General features: G+C 36.9%; 1 protein-coding gene across 2 annotated transcripts in view; it reads left to right on the top strand.

Annotated features, from left to right (window-relative positions):
- Positions 1 to 20,249, top strand: part of VWA8 (von Willebrand factor A domain containing 8) — a 188,459-nt gene that overhangs the window by 100,483 nt on the left and 67,727 nt on the right. For both annotated transcript variants that reach the window (XM_072032521.1, XM_027472319.3), the window contains exons 24-28: positions 259 to 378; positions 2,145 to 2,350; positions 10,113 to 10,264; positions 18,727 to 18,835; positions 19,669 to 19,807. In XM_072032521.1, the coding sequence (XP_071888622.1) occupies positions 259 to 378; positions 2,145 to 2,350; positions 10,113 to 10,264; positions 18,727 to 18,835; positions 19,669 to 19,807 (726 nt within the window). The remainder of the gene's footprint in view (positions 1 to 258; positions 379 to 2,144; positions 2,351 to 10,112; positions 10,265 to 18,726; positions 18,836 to 19,668; positions 19,808 to 20,249) is intronic.

The raw sequence follows: 20,249 nt of genomic DNA, 5'->3' as shown, positions 1-20,249 counted from the left end.
ACCCCAAAACTAGTCAATAATAGCTGATGCTTTTTTTTCGTAAGTGAAATAATTTAGTTAAATTTTCATGAAACAAATTACGAAATTTTAGAATGAAACTCAGAACACTCATAGTTTAATGACTTGCTAAGAAGCTGTTGAGCATTTTTAATAACTATTCTTGTAATTCGAAGAATAATTCTTCTAACTAACTTCTTCTAATTCACTGATAATCACTAAGATTAAATGTACAACTAATGCATTTTATCTCTTTTCTAGATCGTGCTCATGTAGAGGGGAGAGAAAACGTAATAGTAATTCATCCTGATTTTAGAATGATAGTTCTAGCAAATAGACCTGGATTTCCTTTCTTGGGTAATGACTTCTTTGGCACATTAGGTAAGTGATTCATATTAAATGCTGATTGTTAATTAGAATTGATTAATAGAATGACTATCTTTATTTCATTAGATTTCATGGGGACAGAGGTTCCTTATGCATATTAATGTTTTGTTTTACATAAGATGCTTAGGGTGAGATTACGGAACTTGCCCTGAAGTGAACAACTATACGTGGTCATCTGCGTACAACTAAAATTGTTATATGGGATCAGGACAAACACAGAAAACAGACAAAGATGAAAAAAAAAAAGTTAATTAGCATATATCGTGTACAAATATAGCAACAATATGATCTGTAAGCAGTTGATAGCTGATATCGGTGGTTAACATGATTGCTCAGTGTTTTCTTTCCCATATCAAGAAAGCCACTGGCCAAGTTCTGTCCTCTTCGGTATGAGACAGGGGAGCCTGATGGATAGTATTTTTCTCTCCCTCTAAAGATGGAGGCTATTGTCTTTTATAGTGTTAGTACTATTGCTACCTGCTTCTTAATCTTCATTGGCTTCTCCATACACATGGCTTTGTATGATAGGCCTTAATAAATATTTGACAAGATGTTGAAATTTCCAGAGTTTTAGGTAATTCTGTCCAAATTTCATGTCAAAGTTTTTCATACCAGCAGCAGTCTTACTTTACAAAAAATAAACAAATAAAAAAAACCTCCAGGTAGTTACTGAAAATCCTATGTATCAGCAAAGATTCCCCACAGCTTCATCTCACAGCAAAAGAAAGAAAGAATTCATGTTTCCTAAGGGTGAACAATGAACAACTCACTGTTTTGTAGTAAGGTATAGTCCAGTGTTAGTCTAAGTAGGCCTTTGGCAAAGCTTTGGCAGTGTGAATTGCCCTGCAGACTCCACTGCCTAGAATCATTGTCAAAATTATGTGCAGGCACCTTAATCTGCATGTCTTTATCTGTTAGCTCTGGCTGCAAGAAATAATAATGTACTCAAAAAAAAAAAAAAAAAAAGACAGGAGCAAGCTTAGTTCTGTGTGATAGCTGTTTGTTTTTCAGATGCAGTTCCCAGTGAATGGGCATTCCATAGCAGAAATCCATTGGCTCTCAATTTCACCAAATTATATTGACCCAAGATGCTTTTATTAGAGCCTATTTCTTTTCCATGACCTAATCTCCCTCCATATATTGACTCTTTAAACCCTGTTTTGTGTGATTGTTAAATGACTCTTTACAAATACCCTCAATTTTATAGATTATATGATTGGGACCAATGTAATGCAAATGTATGTGGAAGACAGCTTGCCATATTTCTTACAGTACTTCAAGGTAGGCAGAGAGGAAAAGACAAATCCAGTATTTCCTCTAGACCTCACAACATTATGGTATTCCTGAATGTAAAGATTTCCCTGCATGCTGTGGTGTTTTGAGGGTGTTCACAAACTGGTCCCATTCAACCTGTATTACTCTTTCTTTAGACGTTTCTTTCCTTTTTTTTTTTTTTTTTTTATTCTGTTCTGCTTTCAATTTGCATTTCTTCTAAAAGTTAATTTCTCCCTTGTGATCACCTTCATTAAATAGTAGGAGAGATCTCTATGTTTCTTGGAATCTCAGTGTTCTTTATAGCAAGTTCATCCTTCATGTTTTTCAAAGTGTTTTTTGTCTTATTTTATTCTATTTTAACAAGCAGGTATTCAGCATCCTCTTGATATGTTGCCTTTCCATTTATGGTTCTTTATGAATTTTATAGGAGCTGTTTTGATTCTGTCCTTTATAAACTATTTAAAAGTATGCTTTTTTTCTTTTAGGGGACATTTTTAGTTGCCATGCTGTTGATAATCCTAAGCCGCAGTCTGAACTTGCTATGCTCAGACAATATGGTCCTGATGTTCCTGAGCCAATTCTTCAGAAACTGGTAGCTGCTTTTGGAGAACTGAGGAGTTTAGCTGACCAAGGAATTATTAATTATCCCTATTCAACTAGAGAAGTTGTGAATATTGTAAAGCATTTACAGGTACAGTACATCAGATCTTACTGACTTTTAGGAATTTAATACTTGTAGGCTTTAGAAAAATATGCCATTACTGTTCATTAATTTCTATTTAATTTTTAAGAAAAGTTTTGCATTTTGAAGTAATAATCGCATTCTCAGGTGTTCAGGGTAAATGTATACAAGCAAATACTTTTTCTGTGTGATTATTTGTAGATATACAAAATATCTGTGTTTCTGTTATTCAGCAATGTTTGATGTGAGGAAAATGTTCAAGTAAATACAGTATGCAACTTCATAATAGCCTACATTATAAAATTACCTATTCGGCATAGTATACTTCAAGAAAAATGCAGCTGTTGACTTGCTATGCTGCTATGGAATTTTTGGTTTTAATAATTTCCCAGGGCAAAACAATACCCTGTTGCACAACAGGAATATAACACAAATGGAATTTGTCTAAAGAAAATGTTGCCTGGATAATGACTTAGCAAACAGGTACATAGGAACCATGATTGCTTCCTACACACACTTTTAAGTGCAAAATCGTAACTTCTTATGTAATGATGTTTTTTTTTTAAGTTTATGGTAGATTCTGACTTGTATCTTTATAAATTGAAGGATAGTTTTTATCTGAAGTATTTAAAATGTAAAATATCTTAATGATCTTTTAAATAGTAATGCTTTTATTTTTTGTTTATAATCATAAAGTAGATAAATTATCAATTTATGGAGTATTTACTGAATTACTAAATAGTAGATTTAAAAAGGCTTAGAGGAAAAATTAATGTATTTAGTACAATCAGAAAATAATTTTTTCCTAAATTCTTCAACCTCCTGTTCCTGTGTTTAACATTGGTAAAATTGGGTTGAATGATAATTTTGTATTTTTGTTAACAACGTACAGAGAAGACTGAGGTACTTGACAACTTTTTTTTGCCTCAGTCTTTACTCACAAGTGCTCTAGCCACTCTACCAAACTCTCAAAATTCAAAGGCAGAAACTGGCAGAATGAAGAACCCACTGTAGGAAAAGATCAGGTTTGAGGCCATCTAAGGAGCCTGAAGGTGGACAAGTCTGTGGGATCTAATGAGGTTCATCCAAGGGTCCTGAGGGAACTGGCAGATGAAGCTGCTAAGCCACTACTTGTCATAGCGAAAATTTGTGGCAGTCCATTTTCCAGTGACTGGAAAACGGGAAGCATAACCCCTACTATTAAAAAGGCAAAAAAGGAAGACCCTGGAAACTACAGGTCAGTCAGTCTCACCTCTGTGCCTGGCAAGATCAGGGAGCAGGTCCTCTTGGAAACTGTTAAGACGTGGAAAACAGAGATGATTGGTGAAAGAAAGCATGGCTTCACTAAGGGTAAAGTGTACTTGACAAGTCTGGTAGCCTTCTACAGTGGGGTTACATTATTGGTGGATGAGCAACTGATGTCTGCCTGGACTTGTGCAAAGCATTTGATATTGTCTCACACAGCATTCTTGTCACTAAGATGAACAGGCATAGATTTGATGGATGGACCACTTGTTGGATAAGGAATTAGATGGATGGTTCCACTCAAAGAGTTGCAGTCAACAGCTCAGTGTCAAGGTGGAGATCAGTGATAAGTCTTCAAGGAAGAAGATCATTACTCAAAAGGTGGTGAGGCACTGGAACAGGTAGCCCAGAGAAGTTGTGGATTCCCCATCCCAGGAGGTGTTTGAGGCCATGTTGGCTAGGGCTTTAGGCAACCTAATCTAGTCGAAAATGCCCCTGCCCATGGCAGGGGTTTGGAACTAGATGATCCTTAAGGTTCCTTTGAACCTAAACCCTTCCATGATTCTATGGAACACATTCCCCCATATATACAGACATTTAGATCCTGGAGCCTAGAAATGGTACTTTTAAAAATCTTCAGTCCATTTCGATTTCTGGGGAGAAGAGACTTTTGTCTTGTCTCATGTCTAGGGTTCAATGAGGTCTTGAGACAAAGTAAACTGATTCACTGTGTATTACTAATACCATAGTAGCTATCTTTATAAATTTGTACAAAGGATTAACAAAATTCAAACCAAAAAGTTGAATAATCCATCCAAATAACTGTGTAAGCAAAATACTTTATTAGGATCCAATACCAATTGATAGGTATTTGCTTACTAAACTGACAGGAACATGAACCATGTTTGAAATACTGCTTATGTCTTTAAACGCAGAGTTACATTTGAAATGAAAGTGAAAAACCTAGTCTTGAGAAACAATTACCTTGCTGCTGAAAAGCTGACGTTTTAGGTTTTTTGATAAATGAGCTCCCCTCTGTTGGATGCTTTGGCAGTTCCTTCCTTCCTTCCCTCCTTCCTCTTTCCTTCTTTCATCTTCTGTCTCCAGATAATCTAAGGTTGTACTGTATTCTGTTACCAACTGATGCTGAAACATAAAAACTTAATTCTTTTTTTTTTCTTTGGGTGTGAACAGCATACAGTTGAAGACTGGAAGAGCTGCACTGCTGGTTGTCTTAAGGCCAATTACTCTCTGCTTCCATCTCCTTCACTTACATAGATTAGTGTGGTCACTTCAAACTGGGTATTGGGCACGGATCACTGGGGAAGTTTCCTGTCTGCTGGTTTTTACCTCTTTCAAGGTCAAGTTTAACTATCCAAATAAATCCCCAACTTGCAGCTTTGGTTCCTTCTGTAGCATTTGTTTTCAAGATCCCAGTCTCTTTGAAAGGATGCAACATTTTGTTTACTGTAACTTGTTTTTCAGTCTGAATAATAAAAAGGCTGGGAGTAGCCAAATGTAAACAATGAATATAAACATAATGGTTATTCCAAAGTAAGAAGCTGTTAGGTCTTCAGGTAGAGAAGAGAGAGGAAGGAGGGAAATGAGTCAATGAAATCGCTGGTCCTTAGGAAGGAAGGAGGGAAGTTAGTCATGATGTTAAACAGTTTCCCTTACAGCAGTTCCACAGCCTCACTCTCTTTTTACTGTTGTGCTGATTCCTTTCACATAATGTCAGTGTTTTCTGCATCTGCAAAACAGAGCTGGATGTTTCAGAGAAAAAAATGCTGTTGATTATTGTTATCTGAGAGAGCATCTTAGCATTAGGACTAGTCAATTAAGAGAATATTCTGATTAACACCAACACGTAATTATTATGCTAATCTCTCCATTCTGATTAATTGTGATCTTCAACATACAGCATTGTGTCTACAGCGTAGTTGCAAGGGCATCTTCCCATAATGAATACGCAAATAAGGAACTTATAGCAAATTAGTTGTAGCTTAGGCATTGCATTCAGAGTTCAGTTGCCTCTGTATTAACTTTTTCTTAAGAATAGGGGTGGGGTTTTTTTAGATACCAAACTAATTTGAAGACTTGTAATTGCAGGCATGAAGAAGTTGGTTGTCTGCAGCTGCCTGACTTGCTGTTGCATCTATTTCTTCCCGCTGGTTGTGTAGAGAATTTGGGTCTTGCAGCTCTAGATAGCAACCAGCCTTAATATATTTTGCCTCACTCACCTGTAATTGTCAGCTTGTGTCAAATGTCAGAAGTACTTATGCTAGCAGTGGCTTACGGGCAAACCCAGAAGCTCTGAGTTTACTCCATATGCTGCCCATAACCACTGGCGTTGTATGCTGTGGCTGTTTCTGGGCTATCTAAGCTACAGGCTTTCACTAAATCTGTTTTATGTTGTTTTAGAGTCCAGCGTCACCCAGTGTCCCTGGTAGATGTTGATCATGCAACATCCCAATCCATCCATTTAGTCCAAATAAAATGGAAATGGGTTTTCTACTAAGATTTTTTTTTTTTGGACTTCTTCTGATCTGCCTTCTTTCTTGTTTGTATCTGAGGTTGCTTTCTGTTAGGAGGCACTAGAATAACAGTTTTGGAGCAGTAAATGTCCAAGGTACCTTCTGGCCCTGAAGCCTACTAATCATCTGGCTTTTAGGCCTCTCCAGTAAGCTTTTGTACTTAGATAGTAGGTGCTTAGTATCTTTTTTTATTCATCTAATCTCAAGTGGAAACTAGGCTTATCAAATCAATTTTTATCCTTTTCTTTCCTTGCTGCCCTACACACACACCAATAACCTTTTATCCTTTTGGCCAACCACAGAGAATCTCAGTTACCAGTTTTCAAAGATAATGAGGTTTCTGCTGATTTAATCAGAATCAGTAGCTATATGACAGTGAGGAACAGACTGAAATTAGTGTCCCTTCCCTGTGAATGAAAAGGCAGGGAACAGTTGCTTGGCAGTAGATGATGCCCACCAAACACATGAGCACTGGTTAATCAATTAGCATGGATGTTGCTCAGGATGAGCCATAAATGTGTTGCTTCTTGCCCCGCTGACAGGACAAATGAGGAGACACAGGCAGAGTTGGCAGCATTCAGTAAAAAGGCATTGGGGTACAGGAAGAAGCCAAGGGCATGGAGGAATTAGTAGGGGGAGATCTGTTGGTGGTATGGGAGCAGGATGGGCCTTTAGGGTGGTGCTGGCAGCACGGGTATCTGAAGTCACTAGAATACATGCAGAGGTGAATGGTAGTGGAAACACAAGGTAGACATCTAAAACAATAATAATCTGGACTCATTATAAGACTATAACCTGGATCTGCTATCTGGACTATAACATACCAGGCAGATTGTTGCTTTCTTTTTGTAGAATCATTAAGGTTGGAAAAGACCTCCAAGATCACCTGGTCCAACCATGCCCCTACTACCAATGTCACCCGTGTCCCTAAGCACCACGTCCAACCTTTCCTTGAACACCCCCAGGGGCAGTGACGCCACCACTTCCCTGGGCATCCCATTCCAATCCCTAACCACTCTTTCAAAGCATAATGGTAGAAGTACTGTAGACCTTAACATGTACAGAATAATGTAAGATTCCCTGTTTGTAGCAGCAAACTACTTTTTTCTTGACACCATTTAAGCAGACTATAGCAATACAGGCAGTCATGGCAAGTTAGATCTGTAAAAATCGGATTTTTCAACTAGTCAAGTTCTGTCGTAATTTTGTATCAAAAGCATAACATTAAAAATAATTTTTTAAAAGTTAGACATAAAAACTATTGTACTTACTATTTTGAGAAAGAGACAAAAATCTAAACTGTGAAAATACTGTAAGGTACACACAGGTTTTACTTGTAAGGGAAAGAGTCAATGAATAAGAACCAGACAGACTGATGAGATGTCAATATTTTCTCCAGTAATCTGGTTTTAAAAATCAATAGAAACCAAATGTTTTCTTTAAATGTTCAACTCAAATGTTCAAACTTTTCTTTTTCCTAAGTGAACTGTTATTGCCTTTCTTCGGTAATCAGTTATCCAGGCAGTTATTAAAAAGGGGTTGAGTTTGTTCTGATTGAAACAGGAGAGTTGCAATTTTTTAATAACTGAAGTAGAGGGCCTTTTGACAAGTACTTGTGTTTAGAACAGGTTTCTTTGGCAGCAGCAATCAGTCGTACCTGAGGAAATAAAATTTATGTGATGTCCTACTGTTACAATAGGCACAAAAGTGTTGGTGCAATTCATTGAGGAGGTATTGAAGTCAGAAGTTACCCAGTGATTCAGAGAAACACAGAAACAGTTGGAGACTACTAGTGAAAACCAGGTAATATTTGAGGCACTTCCCCAAGGTTTCATCAGTATTTAGTGCAGGGCAGGTAAAAGAGGAGGTTGTGAGTAAACAAGGTAGCTTGGTGCAAGTTTCGTGGTTGTACTATGCAGTGAGAAAGGAAGAACACAGAAACTGTGGTATTTGTCATAATAAATGTCCTAAAATAATTCCCTAAGGAAAGGTTTTGGTTATACAGAATATGCACAGTTGTGGACATTTTCTTCTTACCAAAAAGAAGATACTTTAAAACAAATGAGATGGGGTTCTGCACACTGAGTATTAAGTAGCTTTACTTGTGCGGGTCCAGAGAAGGGCGACGAAGCTGGTGAGGGGCCTGGAGAACAAGTCCTACAAGGAGCGGCTGAAGGAGCTGGGCTTGTTCAGCCTGGAGAAGAGGAGGCTCAGGGGCGACCTTATTGCTATCTACAGATACCTTAAAGGAGGCTGTAGTGAGGTGGGGGTTGGTCTGTTCTCCCACGTGCCTGGTGACAGGATGAGGGGGAATGGGCTAAAGTTGCGCCAGGGGAGTTTTAGGTTAGATGTTAGGAAGAGCTTCTTTACTGAAAGGGTTGTGAGGCACTGGAACAGGCTGCCCAGGGAGGTGGTGGAGTCACCATCCCTGGAAGTCTTTAAAAGACGTTTAGATGTAGAGCTTAGGGATATGGTTTAGTGGGGACTGTTAGCGTTAGGTCAGAGGTTGGACTCGATGATCTTGAGGTCTCTTCCAACCTAGAAATTCTGTGTGTGTGTGTGTGTGTGTTTTCAATTTAACTCTCTGATGTACATTTTTATAAGCCGATAGGCTTTTTTTGTGCAATGATGTCTACCTGGACTTGAATATTAAGCTTACATTACAGAATATAGTACTTTCATTACTAAGCATTGTAAAAACCTTTTTAAATTACATAAAGTAAAGATATATTTCTCTGACACAAGCTGAATCATTTTCTTCAAGGCTTTTTTTTTTTTTTTTTACCAGCCATTACTTGCTGATAGGAAAAAAAACAGTGAAGACTTCAGGTCCATAAAATGCTTCTTCACATATTTATGTTCCACACAGTAACTGTGGTATACTGAGATGGGGGATCCAGGTCCTTATCTTAAACATACAGTATTCGAATGAAAGGCATATGAAGAAAAAGTGACTTCTGCCCAACACCAAAAAATAAAGCAGCTAGGTGGTAAAGTTTTCAGATCTATAGTAGTTTGAGTGGTTTTTTGTTTGGTTGGTTGGTTGGTTTTTAATTCTTTTTATTTGATTGACTTCATTTACATTTTAAAAGAGTATTTAAAGGGAGTATGTGTGTGCTTTAAGAGTTCCAGTGCAAATCAGTGGGACAGTGGGAGTTTTTTCCTTTATTCTTTTTCTTTTTCTCCTTTCGTCTTTTCAACTTATTCCTACTACATGAGTTTAGTTGACTTTCTTACTGGCATCCAGGTCTTGGTGGGAAATGAGTGTCAGGAAGGCACTTTCCTCCTGCAGAACAGCGATAATGAAAAGGTCTGTGGCACAATTCTGGAGGAGCAAACAATAGCACCAGTTAGCACTTTATTTTTTGGAAATACTAATTAAAGTTTGATAAACCTTTTTTCTTTATGTATATGGCTCATGACAGGTAGTATTTTTTACCAGTTAAAAAAAAAAAAAGAAGTATCTCATAAGTGGATTTCTGTTTCCATTAAAGCCCATCACGACCTAAACCCATATTTAGTAAGCAAGCAATATATCTTCTGTTTTTCTATATTCAACATTAAGAATCAGAATTCTTAACTGAATTGTATAGTTGAGTACATGAATATATGTATTTGTGTCAGATCTTCCTACTTAGCAGAAAGTAGTTCCAAATTTTAAAAATACATTATGTATTTTATTAGATAGCTCAGCGATAATGCCACCTTGTTACGTGTATAACAGAACTGAGTCTACAAAACATGAATGAATGTGATTATTTAACTAATTGTCTCCTATTTGTTTGTTTTACTCAGTTTTAGTGTCAATGACTTCATTCTGACTTGAATTAATCTACCTTCTTTGTTCCAGATTTTTTTTTCAATTTACTTGAGCATTTGTCTAAGTCGAGCAAAGTTTCTGTTAGAACTATTAACTTTAAAATTCATTTGTTTCCTGTAGCTTAACAGAGATATTCAGTAAAATAAATCTGGGGACTTTTGTTTCTTAACAGAAATTCCCAAATGAAGGACTGGCGAATGTTGTTCGAAATGTTTTTGACTTCGACTCCTACAACAATGAAATGCGTGAAATTTTAATCAGCACTTTGCACAAATACGGGATACCTATTGGAGCAAAACCGACCAATGTACTGCTGGCCAAGGAGTAAGAGTAAAATAAGATCTATTTTAAGAAGACATGTCTCTCATGATCACTTTTTATAGTGCATTATCTTGCTGCTAACTGATTTTAAATCAACCTGGAATACTTGAAGTCAATACTCCTCTGGTTCAACTTATATTCCTACAACAATTTAAATTACTTTATGATAGAGTATTTGCTTATTACTAATATTTAATCTTTACTTAATGTCCATGCACATATTGATAGTTTGTATGATAAACAGATATATATTAATAAAGGGAAATACTTGTTTCTTCCTCTGTGTTTTTAATTTAATTGCAACACGTTTCTGTCCTGTTACTTACCATTTAAATCAATATCAAAAGAAATAAATTGTCATCAGCATTAGTGGGATTTTGTCTTTGATACTCACAAAAGGCTCTACAAAAATACTTCTGTAGAATAGAGCAGTGTATGTAATTAAGCGTATAAACCAAGAATCATTTATGTGTCTGTGTATCACTATTATTCTTTAATTACATTGATAATTGACATGTTACACCATATGGTTTTCAGAGGTTAGAATCAAAATAGCTATTTTTAAGAATAAATTGTGAAATGAAAACAGATTTAACTCATTCTTATAGTTCATAGACAGGTTTAAGTAGGTCATATTGAAAAGCAGTTAGAGAACTTACTGTGGCTTGAACTCTAATGTGATTTGTTCATGGAGAAACAAATATTTCCCTTTCATGAAGAAAGCTTTATGGATTTATGGTAAATTGAGTTTGCCATGGGACATACTACTTTTATATTTGCTAAGGAGGCACTGATTCTTAGGACATGATGTCTTGATATTAGTGTCTGTGTAGGTTTCTTCTACTGGTGCACCGCTGTTATCCTATCTAACATCCTACATATAACTATTAAATTAAACTGGCAGTGTAATGACTGTGGTGTACCTTTTCGTTCAGATGACAGAAGAATTACATGCCTAGGGAACTGATGGTTGAGCAACTACGGTGTCTATCAAACTGACAGTACACACTTGAAACTTTCCATAGTTTCTTTGCTAAAAGTCACTTGGTAATTTCTGTTTCAACGAATTATGTTTGTCATAGTTCTTGAGAAATTTGCACTTTATATAATTTTTATATAATTTTTAAAAGTACTAGGTGTGGGTTTACATGGGCGGTACAGAGAGAATTCTCTAGCAATGAGGAAATAAGAGACTTAGGAAACAAGAGAGAGACTGCTGTTACTGGGGACTATTCAGTCTAGAAGTGCAAAGGTAGAAGAATTGGATCATCTTGATTTAGGGATAATCACCTGATCGTTTTGGATCTGTCACTGAGGTTTTATGTGACAGGTTACACCAAGACCTATGAGAACCCCATGCTCATCAAAAACTCTTTCAGTGACAGCCAAGGAAACATACTGTGTACACTGAAAGCCAAAATTAGGGAGAAACTACAGGAGCAGTTCCCAAGCAATTGATAAAATCAAGTCTTTTTCTAGATCTCACAGTGCAAGACAGAGCCTAGGCTGACACCTGACTCTTGTGATCGTGAGATCTTGGTCTCAGTAGCTTACCTACATCCCCCACATCTGCAAGTTCAGATTATCCTGCTTCTCTCTGCCATAATAACATTGCTGTTGGTTGTAAGATAAAACCCTGTGGAGCTTTTGAGCCACAGGTGGATTACCCTGAATTACAGACACATCTTTTGGGAATGGTTTAGGTATGGCTGATTCTGCCTTGGGGTAAAAGAACATTGTGGTAATGTCTCAAAATCTCTTCCAGCCCAAATTACATGATCCTGCAATGGACACATTGAAGTACTTGTATATAATATTTGGACCACGTCAGAAAAGGTGCTACATGTTTAGAACTAGAGTACAGGTGTCCTTTATATTATTTTGCAGGATTTGGGAAGTAGGATAATGGTGCTAATCTAGTCCAGCTCACTTCATAAAAGGTGCAAGTTAATCTAAAACCTTCTTATCTGATTTTTCCCTTGATCCATGTCAAAACTTTCAGAGATGGAGTTCTGTAAGCTCCCTAAGCAAGTCAGCCTTCTTCCTAAATATCCTTGCTATTAGAAAGCCATCTCAAAGCTAGACACATCCATTTCTCTCAGTCTTCCCATTTTTAATGCCTCTGGTGGTTTTTCTTTTATGTTTGCTTTATTCCCACGTGCACTTGGTTCATGTCTGTCTTTAAACATGGTGTGTGAAAATGAGCAGGTTACTTTCTGCTGGAGCTGAGTGGAGTAGTAAGAGAATATAGAATATAGAATATAGAATATAGAATATAGGGATGTGTTTCATGAAGCAGTTCATTTAAAAATTCCAGTGTTCGCATTTCTTGCAACTTTTAACTCATGTCTGTTTTTTAAACGTTAACCTCTGGGTCCTTTCTGCAGAACCCTGCACTCACCCCTTATCTGTTTTGCGATCGATCTCCTTCATACTTAGGCGTTCTTAATATATATTATTTAATGTAAAATTAAGTAACAAGTTTTGCAATAGAAAAGCATTTCCAGAGATCCTAGGATATGAAAAATTATTGCAAAATCACAGTTAATCCAGAGGAGATTTAGATTGTATACTAGGAAGAATTTCTTCATGGAGTGGTTGGCCAAGCATTGGAATGGGCTGCCCAGGGAAGTGATAGAGTCCTCATCCCTGGAGATATTTAAGAGATGTATGAGTGTAGCACTAAAGGGCATGTTTTAGTAATGTGTCTCAGTAGGTCAAGTTGATGGTTGAACATTGTGATCTTGAAGGCGTTTTCCAACCTAGATGATTGTATGACTATACTGAAGTACTGACTATTATGCAGGTACTCTTTGGCATGCCTTAACGATTCTATTGGATCCAGCAATTTGTGAGTCCTTCTTTTGTTTTAATACATTTTTGAGAAGTCTGTCTGTCATCTATTAATGAGGAAAAAAAAACTTAGAGAAATTACAATTATTTAAATTGCTGCTGAAACATAATTGCCTTAAGTGTAGGAACAAAACCATGAGACACATGAGCAACACACTGCAGTGCAGAGTCTCAAGAGAAGGAACTCTGATGGTTGTATTCGAGTGAAATTTCAGGGGAAATTTAACAGAGAGTAACAGTGACCCTTATGGGAATTTTAGCTTAGGCTCTGGAATTAACATACTTAATCTTGGGAGGCATTTGAGGTGGTATCTAATTACCATTTAGAAAAGAGTTCTTGCAGTAGTTGTTTTTTCAAGAGAGAAATTAATTTGTAAATGCTAATTCATTTATTTCCTAAATTGGTGTTTTATATTAGACCTTTTCTCTTTGACTTCATGTGTTCTCAGGAGATTTGTGAAGCAATTGTCAAACTGAACTAATTGATATCCCTTTAGAAAAATTCTACATCTGTTCAGAGATACAGAAATAAAATGTTAGCCTCCTGGTATCTTTTATTTCAGATCCTGGTTCTGTATTCAGCTCATTCTTCTGTAGCATATTTGTTGTGTGGAAGTTTCTCCTATTCTAATATTAGACAGATAGGATTCCGCTTAATTCCTAAGATTTAATGAGATGGCAAAACAGACTACAGAGTTAAGCTTTAAAAGCCTGGTTTTTATCAGAATGTTTTTCCTACTGTTTTTCAAGCACAGTAATGCTTTACTTTTTTTTCCTACCTAATCCTTTGGGCCTTTTTGTTTCCTTGAGGTTGTATTTTCCAAATAAGATGGCCATTCTTCAAGACACTGACGTGCAATATTGTCAGCTTAGTATGTTGTGATATTGTCAGTATCTCCTGGTGTTACCTATTGAGTGGTTGCTTTTTTTTGATCACTATGGTGAATAAAGCAGATGGCTTGTCTGCCATGCTTTGCCATTCAATTTTTCTCCCCTCCTTTTGCTACTCACTTCTATGTGCTTGCCAGAACTTGAATATTCATTTTATATGAACTGTATCATTTATATGTAATGCAAATGTGTAAATTTTAATGGCTTTGCTGTTCTCTTGAGTCTCGTCCTTTCAGGTAGCATGTAGTTAAATGCTGGATCTGATGCATATTATATGTGTCTCTTTTCCATCCTGTGCACTTGTGTGTGTGTGTTTGCACTTGACTATAAAGGAACAGGTAGCATAACATGAATATTTTCTGAATATCTACTGCTTATATTCTAATCAAAAAGTATTTTCATTACAGAGATCTGGATGGTAAAGTAAGTTCTTGCATTCAAACTGTATCTTATTTAAGTTGAATAAAAAAAAAAAAGAGAGGGGGGATAAATGTCTGTTCGGCTAGACTGAACACAGACTTTTGTTTAAGCCCTTGAATACTACATTCTGTTCCAGTACTAAGCTAGTTTACAAGATCAAGTAGTAAACAGTTCTGTTACCTGTCAAAGTTCACAACTGACGCTGTACGAGTAGGGTAGCTGGCTGTAGAGAATTCAGTGAAACTTTGTTCTTACAATGTTCTGAGCTGGTTTCCAGTATGCTCTCAGAAACTTAAATGGATACGTTCATAAAGCAAGATCTATTGACTTTTTTGATTTATTTTTTTTAATTAGCCTAAAATGAATGCATTTTCTAAATTTAATAAGTGAAAAAAAGTATACTGTAGGTGTCACTTTGAGTAGTTTTCCAGCATCAGAAGTTGCTAGAGAATAATCTTTTAACAGATTGTCTTCCCTTAGACCGGTATGTGTGAAGAAAATCAGGCTAAATAATAGTTAGGGGTAGAATTGCCACATCAAGTGTAAGTCCTGTGCCTATCATCTTTTCTGAACAAATGTTCTTACGTAACCATTTCATTGACAGCAGTGATCTTAAGGAAAATGGTGTAAAACTAGGAGCAAGTAAATTTGATTATTCCAAATTTTTTCTTAACCTGCAGACACTGCCACATCCATAAGGAAAGAAGTGATTAGGAATAATTCATTAGAACTTGCTTTTAAGTCTTGGCTTCCTTACAAGATTTCTGCAGCCTGTTGTGTGGTTTTTCTCTTCTCTGAGCCCTTTTCAGCTTTTGAGGAAAGCATGGCTTGGGGTACATTAAAGCTGGAGATAGCCATGGAGTTTCAGTACAGTTCTTACCCACCCGCTGCACTTTCCTACACTCATTGGATCTCTTTGTGTCTCAGATTTTTGCCACTGGTGGCATTTCCACAGTATTCTGTCTGCCCTTTATGGAAGCAGTGTTTGGTTCGCTTAATTCAGTTGAAATACTGTAGAGTGTCAGGAGTGCCTTGTGAAGCTTTTTACCAGCACTGTCACTTCAAGTTACTTTCAAAACTTTGTTGTTATCTCTAAGTCCTGGGAAAAGAAAAGTCTCTGTACTTCACTGTGTATCATATATATTCAGTAGAGGAAAACTTTAAGAGGTGTACGTGTCTCCAGAGTGGTCACTTAGTTCCAGAAGGACTTTGTTCCAGAAGGATTTCCACCACCAGCTTCTTCTATACTCTGCCTTTCTTATATCAGGTTTCTGTGCAGTGAAATGGACTTAAAAATAACTGTCAGGTCCTACTTTTCCTGACAAAGGAACTTCACATTATGAATTCTGTTCTTTGTTTTATTCCTAAATTCTGATCTACCTTTCCCTCCTCTTTGCTGTTCGTGATGGCTGAGTCTGCTGCCCTAGAGAAACTAAATTATTCAGGAGCAGGGAAGAGAACAAAACCTCAAGGATCTGGGAGAAAGGAGAAATCAGTTTTCCTAAGGGAAGAGAGGAACTGTTAACAAAGCAAATCTCCAGAAAGCTGAAACAGAGTGGAAATGTTTTGTTTCTTTGGGAATGCGATCTGTAATTCTGTTGCTATATAAAGCAGGGTATTCAGTTAGTGCTGGTTATTAACATATGTTTTGTTTTAAAATCTAGTAAGTACTCATGATTATTAGTGAACCCATTTATTTCTAGGATGTTGTCCATGGGAGTAATGTGTAAGGAATTAAAAACTAAATCCAAATCCTTGTGGAAGCTGATGTACCATTGAGCTAATAGGAAACAATTCTTGCTGATTATAGGCATATCAGAGATTATCCTACTCATAGTAATCATTACCAAATATATATATATCCCTAGTTTCTTTTTGCACACAAGACAATATTGGCTCAAGACATAACCAAAGTTTTGCCAACAAATCATTTTGAAACCCGGACAGATGCTTGAAGTAAAATTCCAGTTTATGGATAAACTGACTTATCCTGAGACTGGACTGTTTTGCCCTTTTTCAGACTGCGTGAATGCACTTATCTAAGAATTGTCTATATGTGGAAACAGTACATCCTGAACATTTTTTCCTAATGATCTTAAATATTGCAAAGTAAAATATATTGTATTTGCATTTCTTTCGCGTCTGGCTTTTTTTTTTTTTTTTCTAATTTGGGACAAATCAGGCAAGGTATAAAAGTGCAAACTGGAGTGAGGAAGAATGCAAAATAAATCACACTTTAAACATCGGTATCTGTTGATATTCATAAATAGGCCACAAACAGGCAATAAATACTCCACTGGTTCTTTGGCTAAGAGAGGAAAATAATGACTTAAGAGAATGACTCGGCTTGGAAGGAACCTTAAAGCTCACCCAGTTCCACCCCCCTGCCATGGGCAGGGACACCTCCCACCAGCCCAGGTTGCCCAAAGCCCCATCCAGCCTGGCCTTGAACACCTCCAGGGATGGGGCATCCACAGCTGCTCTGGGCAATCTGTCCCAGCACCCTCCGAGTGAAGAATGTCTTCCTAATATCTAATCTAAATCTCCCCTCTTGTAGTTTAAAACCATCCCCCCCTTGTCCTATCATGTCTGCCCAAGTAAAAAGTCAGTCTCCATCTCTTTTATAAGTCCTCTTTAAGTACTGAAAGGCCACAATGAGGTCTCCCCGGAGCCTTCTCTTCTTCAGGCTGGAATAGGAGAGGTGCTCCAGCCCTTTGACCATCTTGGTGGAATGTATTTCATACACTTCCCTCATTATGTGCCCCAGTGGTGTATTGCTGGCAGCTAGATGTTTATCTAAGATCTGTAGCATCCAAACCACTTTCTGTTTCCAATGTGTCTTTGGCTATCTGACTGCCTTGGCAGATGGTCCAAACGCAGAATGGGGATGGAGACTGACTCCCTGTGAGTACTGGCTTCTCCAGGTTGCTTGAGGTTTGGTGTCAATATTCCAGTAAGAAATGTTAATGCATCTTTCCTGCGTGAGTTGGAAGGATTAGAGGATATTAGTGTTCATTCCCTGACATTTTCTCTTAAGTTCTCAATGAAAAAAAAATAGTAAATATTGCCAAGATTCATATGTAGTCCAACTGGGGACTTTTGACTGGAGATAACTTCTTATTCTGAAAAGAGCATCAAGAAGAATAGAAACAAACCTCTGGGATCCAGAGGGGCCAGGTTGGTTTGTGGGGAGAGGGGAAAAAATGGAACAGTAGGAAAACATCATGAAATGGGACAGAAGAGGCTGAGCACAGGCTTTTAACAAACAATCTTAAGAGAACTTCCTTAAAATAGACTTTGGAGATATTTATAGAAACTGGGAGAGGGAATGTCTTCTGTTCTCCTGCCAAGTCCTGGAGCTGTACAATAACGTGCAACTGCTTGTAACGCAGAATGCAGTTTTGATAGGAGGTCTCTTTAGGAGCAATGGATCCTAAATAAAAGAAACCAAAAGGATGAGTTCATTAGCTCGAATGTATTTGTGCCAATCAACACAGTCAAACTGCTTTTAGTGGTTGCAAATCACTGGAGAGAGAACAGAGGGGGAAAAAAGTTGTCCCTTATTTGCTGTCACGCTACTCTGTCATATGCCATCATATTTCTTTTCCTATATGAGTTTTAAAATGAGTTTTGCTTTGGCCTGTATATTCCTTCCCTAAGAAAAAAGTCCAGAAATGAAGAAGTCAGACCAATGAAACCAACAGAGGCTCTCAAAGAAGCCTCTGCCCTTGCTGTAGGCTGTACTGGCCAGAACGCAGTGGCAGACTCTCACATCTGTATTACATTGCCTATGTTCATGTGAACAGAGGCAAAATATATGAAAAAAAAAAAAAAAAAAAAAAAAAAACCACTGAAGTTATTGCATAGCTGACTTTCCACATTGTTTACTGTGCTTATTCTGCTGGCTTTTTAGAAGTGTGTCAATTACAGCTGTTCCTGTAAGTGGTACTATCACATCCTGTCTGATCTGAATAAAACAAAGCAAGAGACTTCTCAGATATATTTTATTACATACCTCAAATAATTCAGACTGGAAAAGTTTTCTTTTGAGGCCATATTATATGAAAGGTTCCTTCTTTTATTATGCTGTTTAGGTTGTGATTGTATTAGTATTCCAGAAGGCTAAAAATTCTGTGATTTAAAACATAAAATAAATGAAATATTTGAGCAAGGAAGTGTTTTCTGAAAGAAAATCTTTAAATATGTTTAGTTGGAAAAATGCTGTTGTTTAAATGATTTATTCCATATCAGTTGCAAGTTAATGAATATAAAAATTCGTTTGTTCCTGCATTGTTTGACAGACTGCCATTACCAGATCATAAATTTATAGGCTACTGGAAAATCGATCAGCCTGGGAATGCACAACAGAAACTGCTGTGTCCCACAGAAACTCAGAAAATAGATGTAAAGGTTTGTCTTTTTTTTTTTTTTTAATACACAAAATACTCTTTCTATGTATTGGGATGTGAAGAACCTAAAATGACCTTTCTTGTGTACCTAGCCCTCAGAGTGTGGGATGTGCTTTAAAAATCAGTACATTTGGTCAGAAGTTCTTGAAAAGAGCTTTTATAAAGACACCGAAAGTACCGTGTTTGAAGGAACTCTGTGGCTGTTTTGGATGCTTGGAAGTGGCCAACTTCAGCCCCCAGATTTCAATTTTTGGATAAGATCAGAGACTAACTGAAAAGAAAGCTGTTTTCCTGTTTTTATTTTACATGCAGATGAATTCTTATGGGTCTTTGGCACTGCCAGGTTTGAATCTGAAATTTTGGTACAATTTGATCCGCAGTCAACGCTCTAAAGTCCTTTTCAGCTTTGAGCTCTTGGCCTAACTTCAGTAATTATTACTCCAGTGCGTCAGGGAAAAAACCTGAACTGCTAATGTGACATGGGATTCATATAACAAAAAATTGCCATTGAACTTCTTTGAAACAAAAAAAGATTCTGATTCTTTCCCTTGCGTGGATGGTGTTTTATCAGAACATGATACTTCCTTCATGCCATTGAGTAATAATGGTTCCAAACCAATAAATAACTAAGATGAAGGCACGATGGTCTCTCTATTGTGAAGAAAATGGCTCTATGAACATTCAGAGAGCTTGCAGAGAAGTATTTCATCTACTCTATAATTTATTAATTGTTTCTGTTGTTAATAGCATTAACAGTCTTGAAGAAGACTTCTAGATTCAAATAATGACAAGCAAAGTATTTTAGCAAGCCCTCATTGTTATCATTTGTTTTAGGGCCCTATATACCTAAATATTCAAGGATTTCCACTGGAACGACATGAATCCCGGTCCCTCAATTTCACAGAAGAACTTGCCTTTTGGAGACTGCCTTTGGGTGAAGTTAACTTTGTTTGCGACGTCACTGTAACAAAAGGTATGGTAAGAAAAGCTAGGAACTTTTGTAATGATTCCCAGTATCATAAATACATGAAATACCCTGGAGATTAAGAAGAATTGGGCTATTGACATCATAAGTGCCTGTTGATAGCCACTGACAGAATGTGAAAGGATAATACGAATATGTAATGTTCTAAGGCTATGTGCAAAGTAATACTTTGGTGTTTTTTCAATAGTCTTTATTTCTGGGTATCTTTGCAGGGGGTAAATTAAATAATTTATTTTTTTCCACTTGTTTTTGCTATTATTTTAACAGTGGCTGAAATAGAAAAATAATCAGCCACTGATATGGGAGCATAATCTCAGACATTGTGGTCTTCGTTAGAATATGCATCCTCAAACCGAGAAAAGGATATGTATAAAGCTTCAGAAAATGATTATTTGACTTTTTCCTTTTTCTCTTGGTCAGTTTAGTTTTA

This window comes from Anas platyrhynchos, chromosome 1 (genome assembly GCF_047663525.1).
Source record: "Anas platyrhynchos isolate ZD024472 breed Pekin duck chromosome 1, IASCAAS_PekinDuck_T2T, whole genome shotgun sequence".
Classification (NCBI taxonomy): domain Eukaryota; kingdom Metazoa; phylum Chordata; class Aves; order Anseriformes; family Anatidae; genus Anas; species Anas platyrhynchos.
The sequence above is the reverse complement of the archived record's forward strand: the minus strand, read 5'-3'. Positions and strand labels throughout refer to the sequence as shown.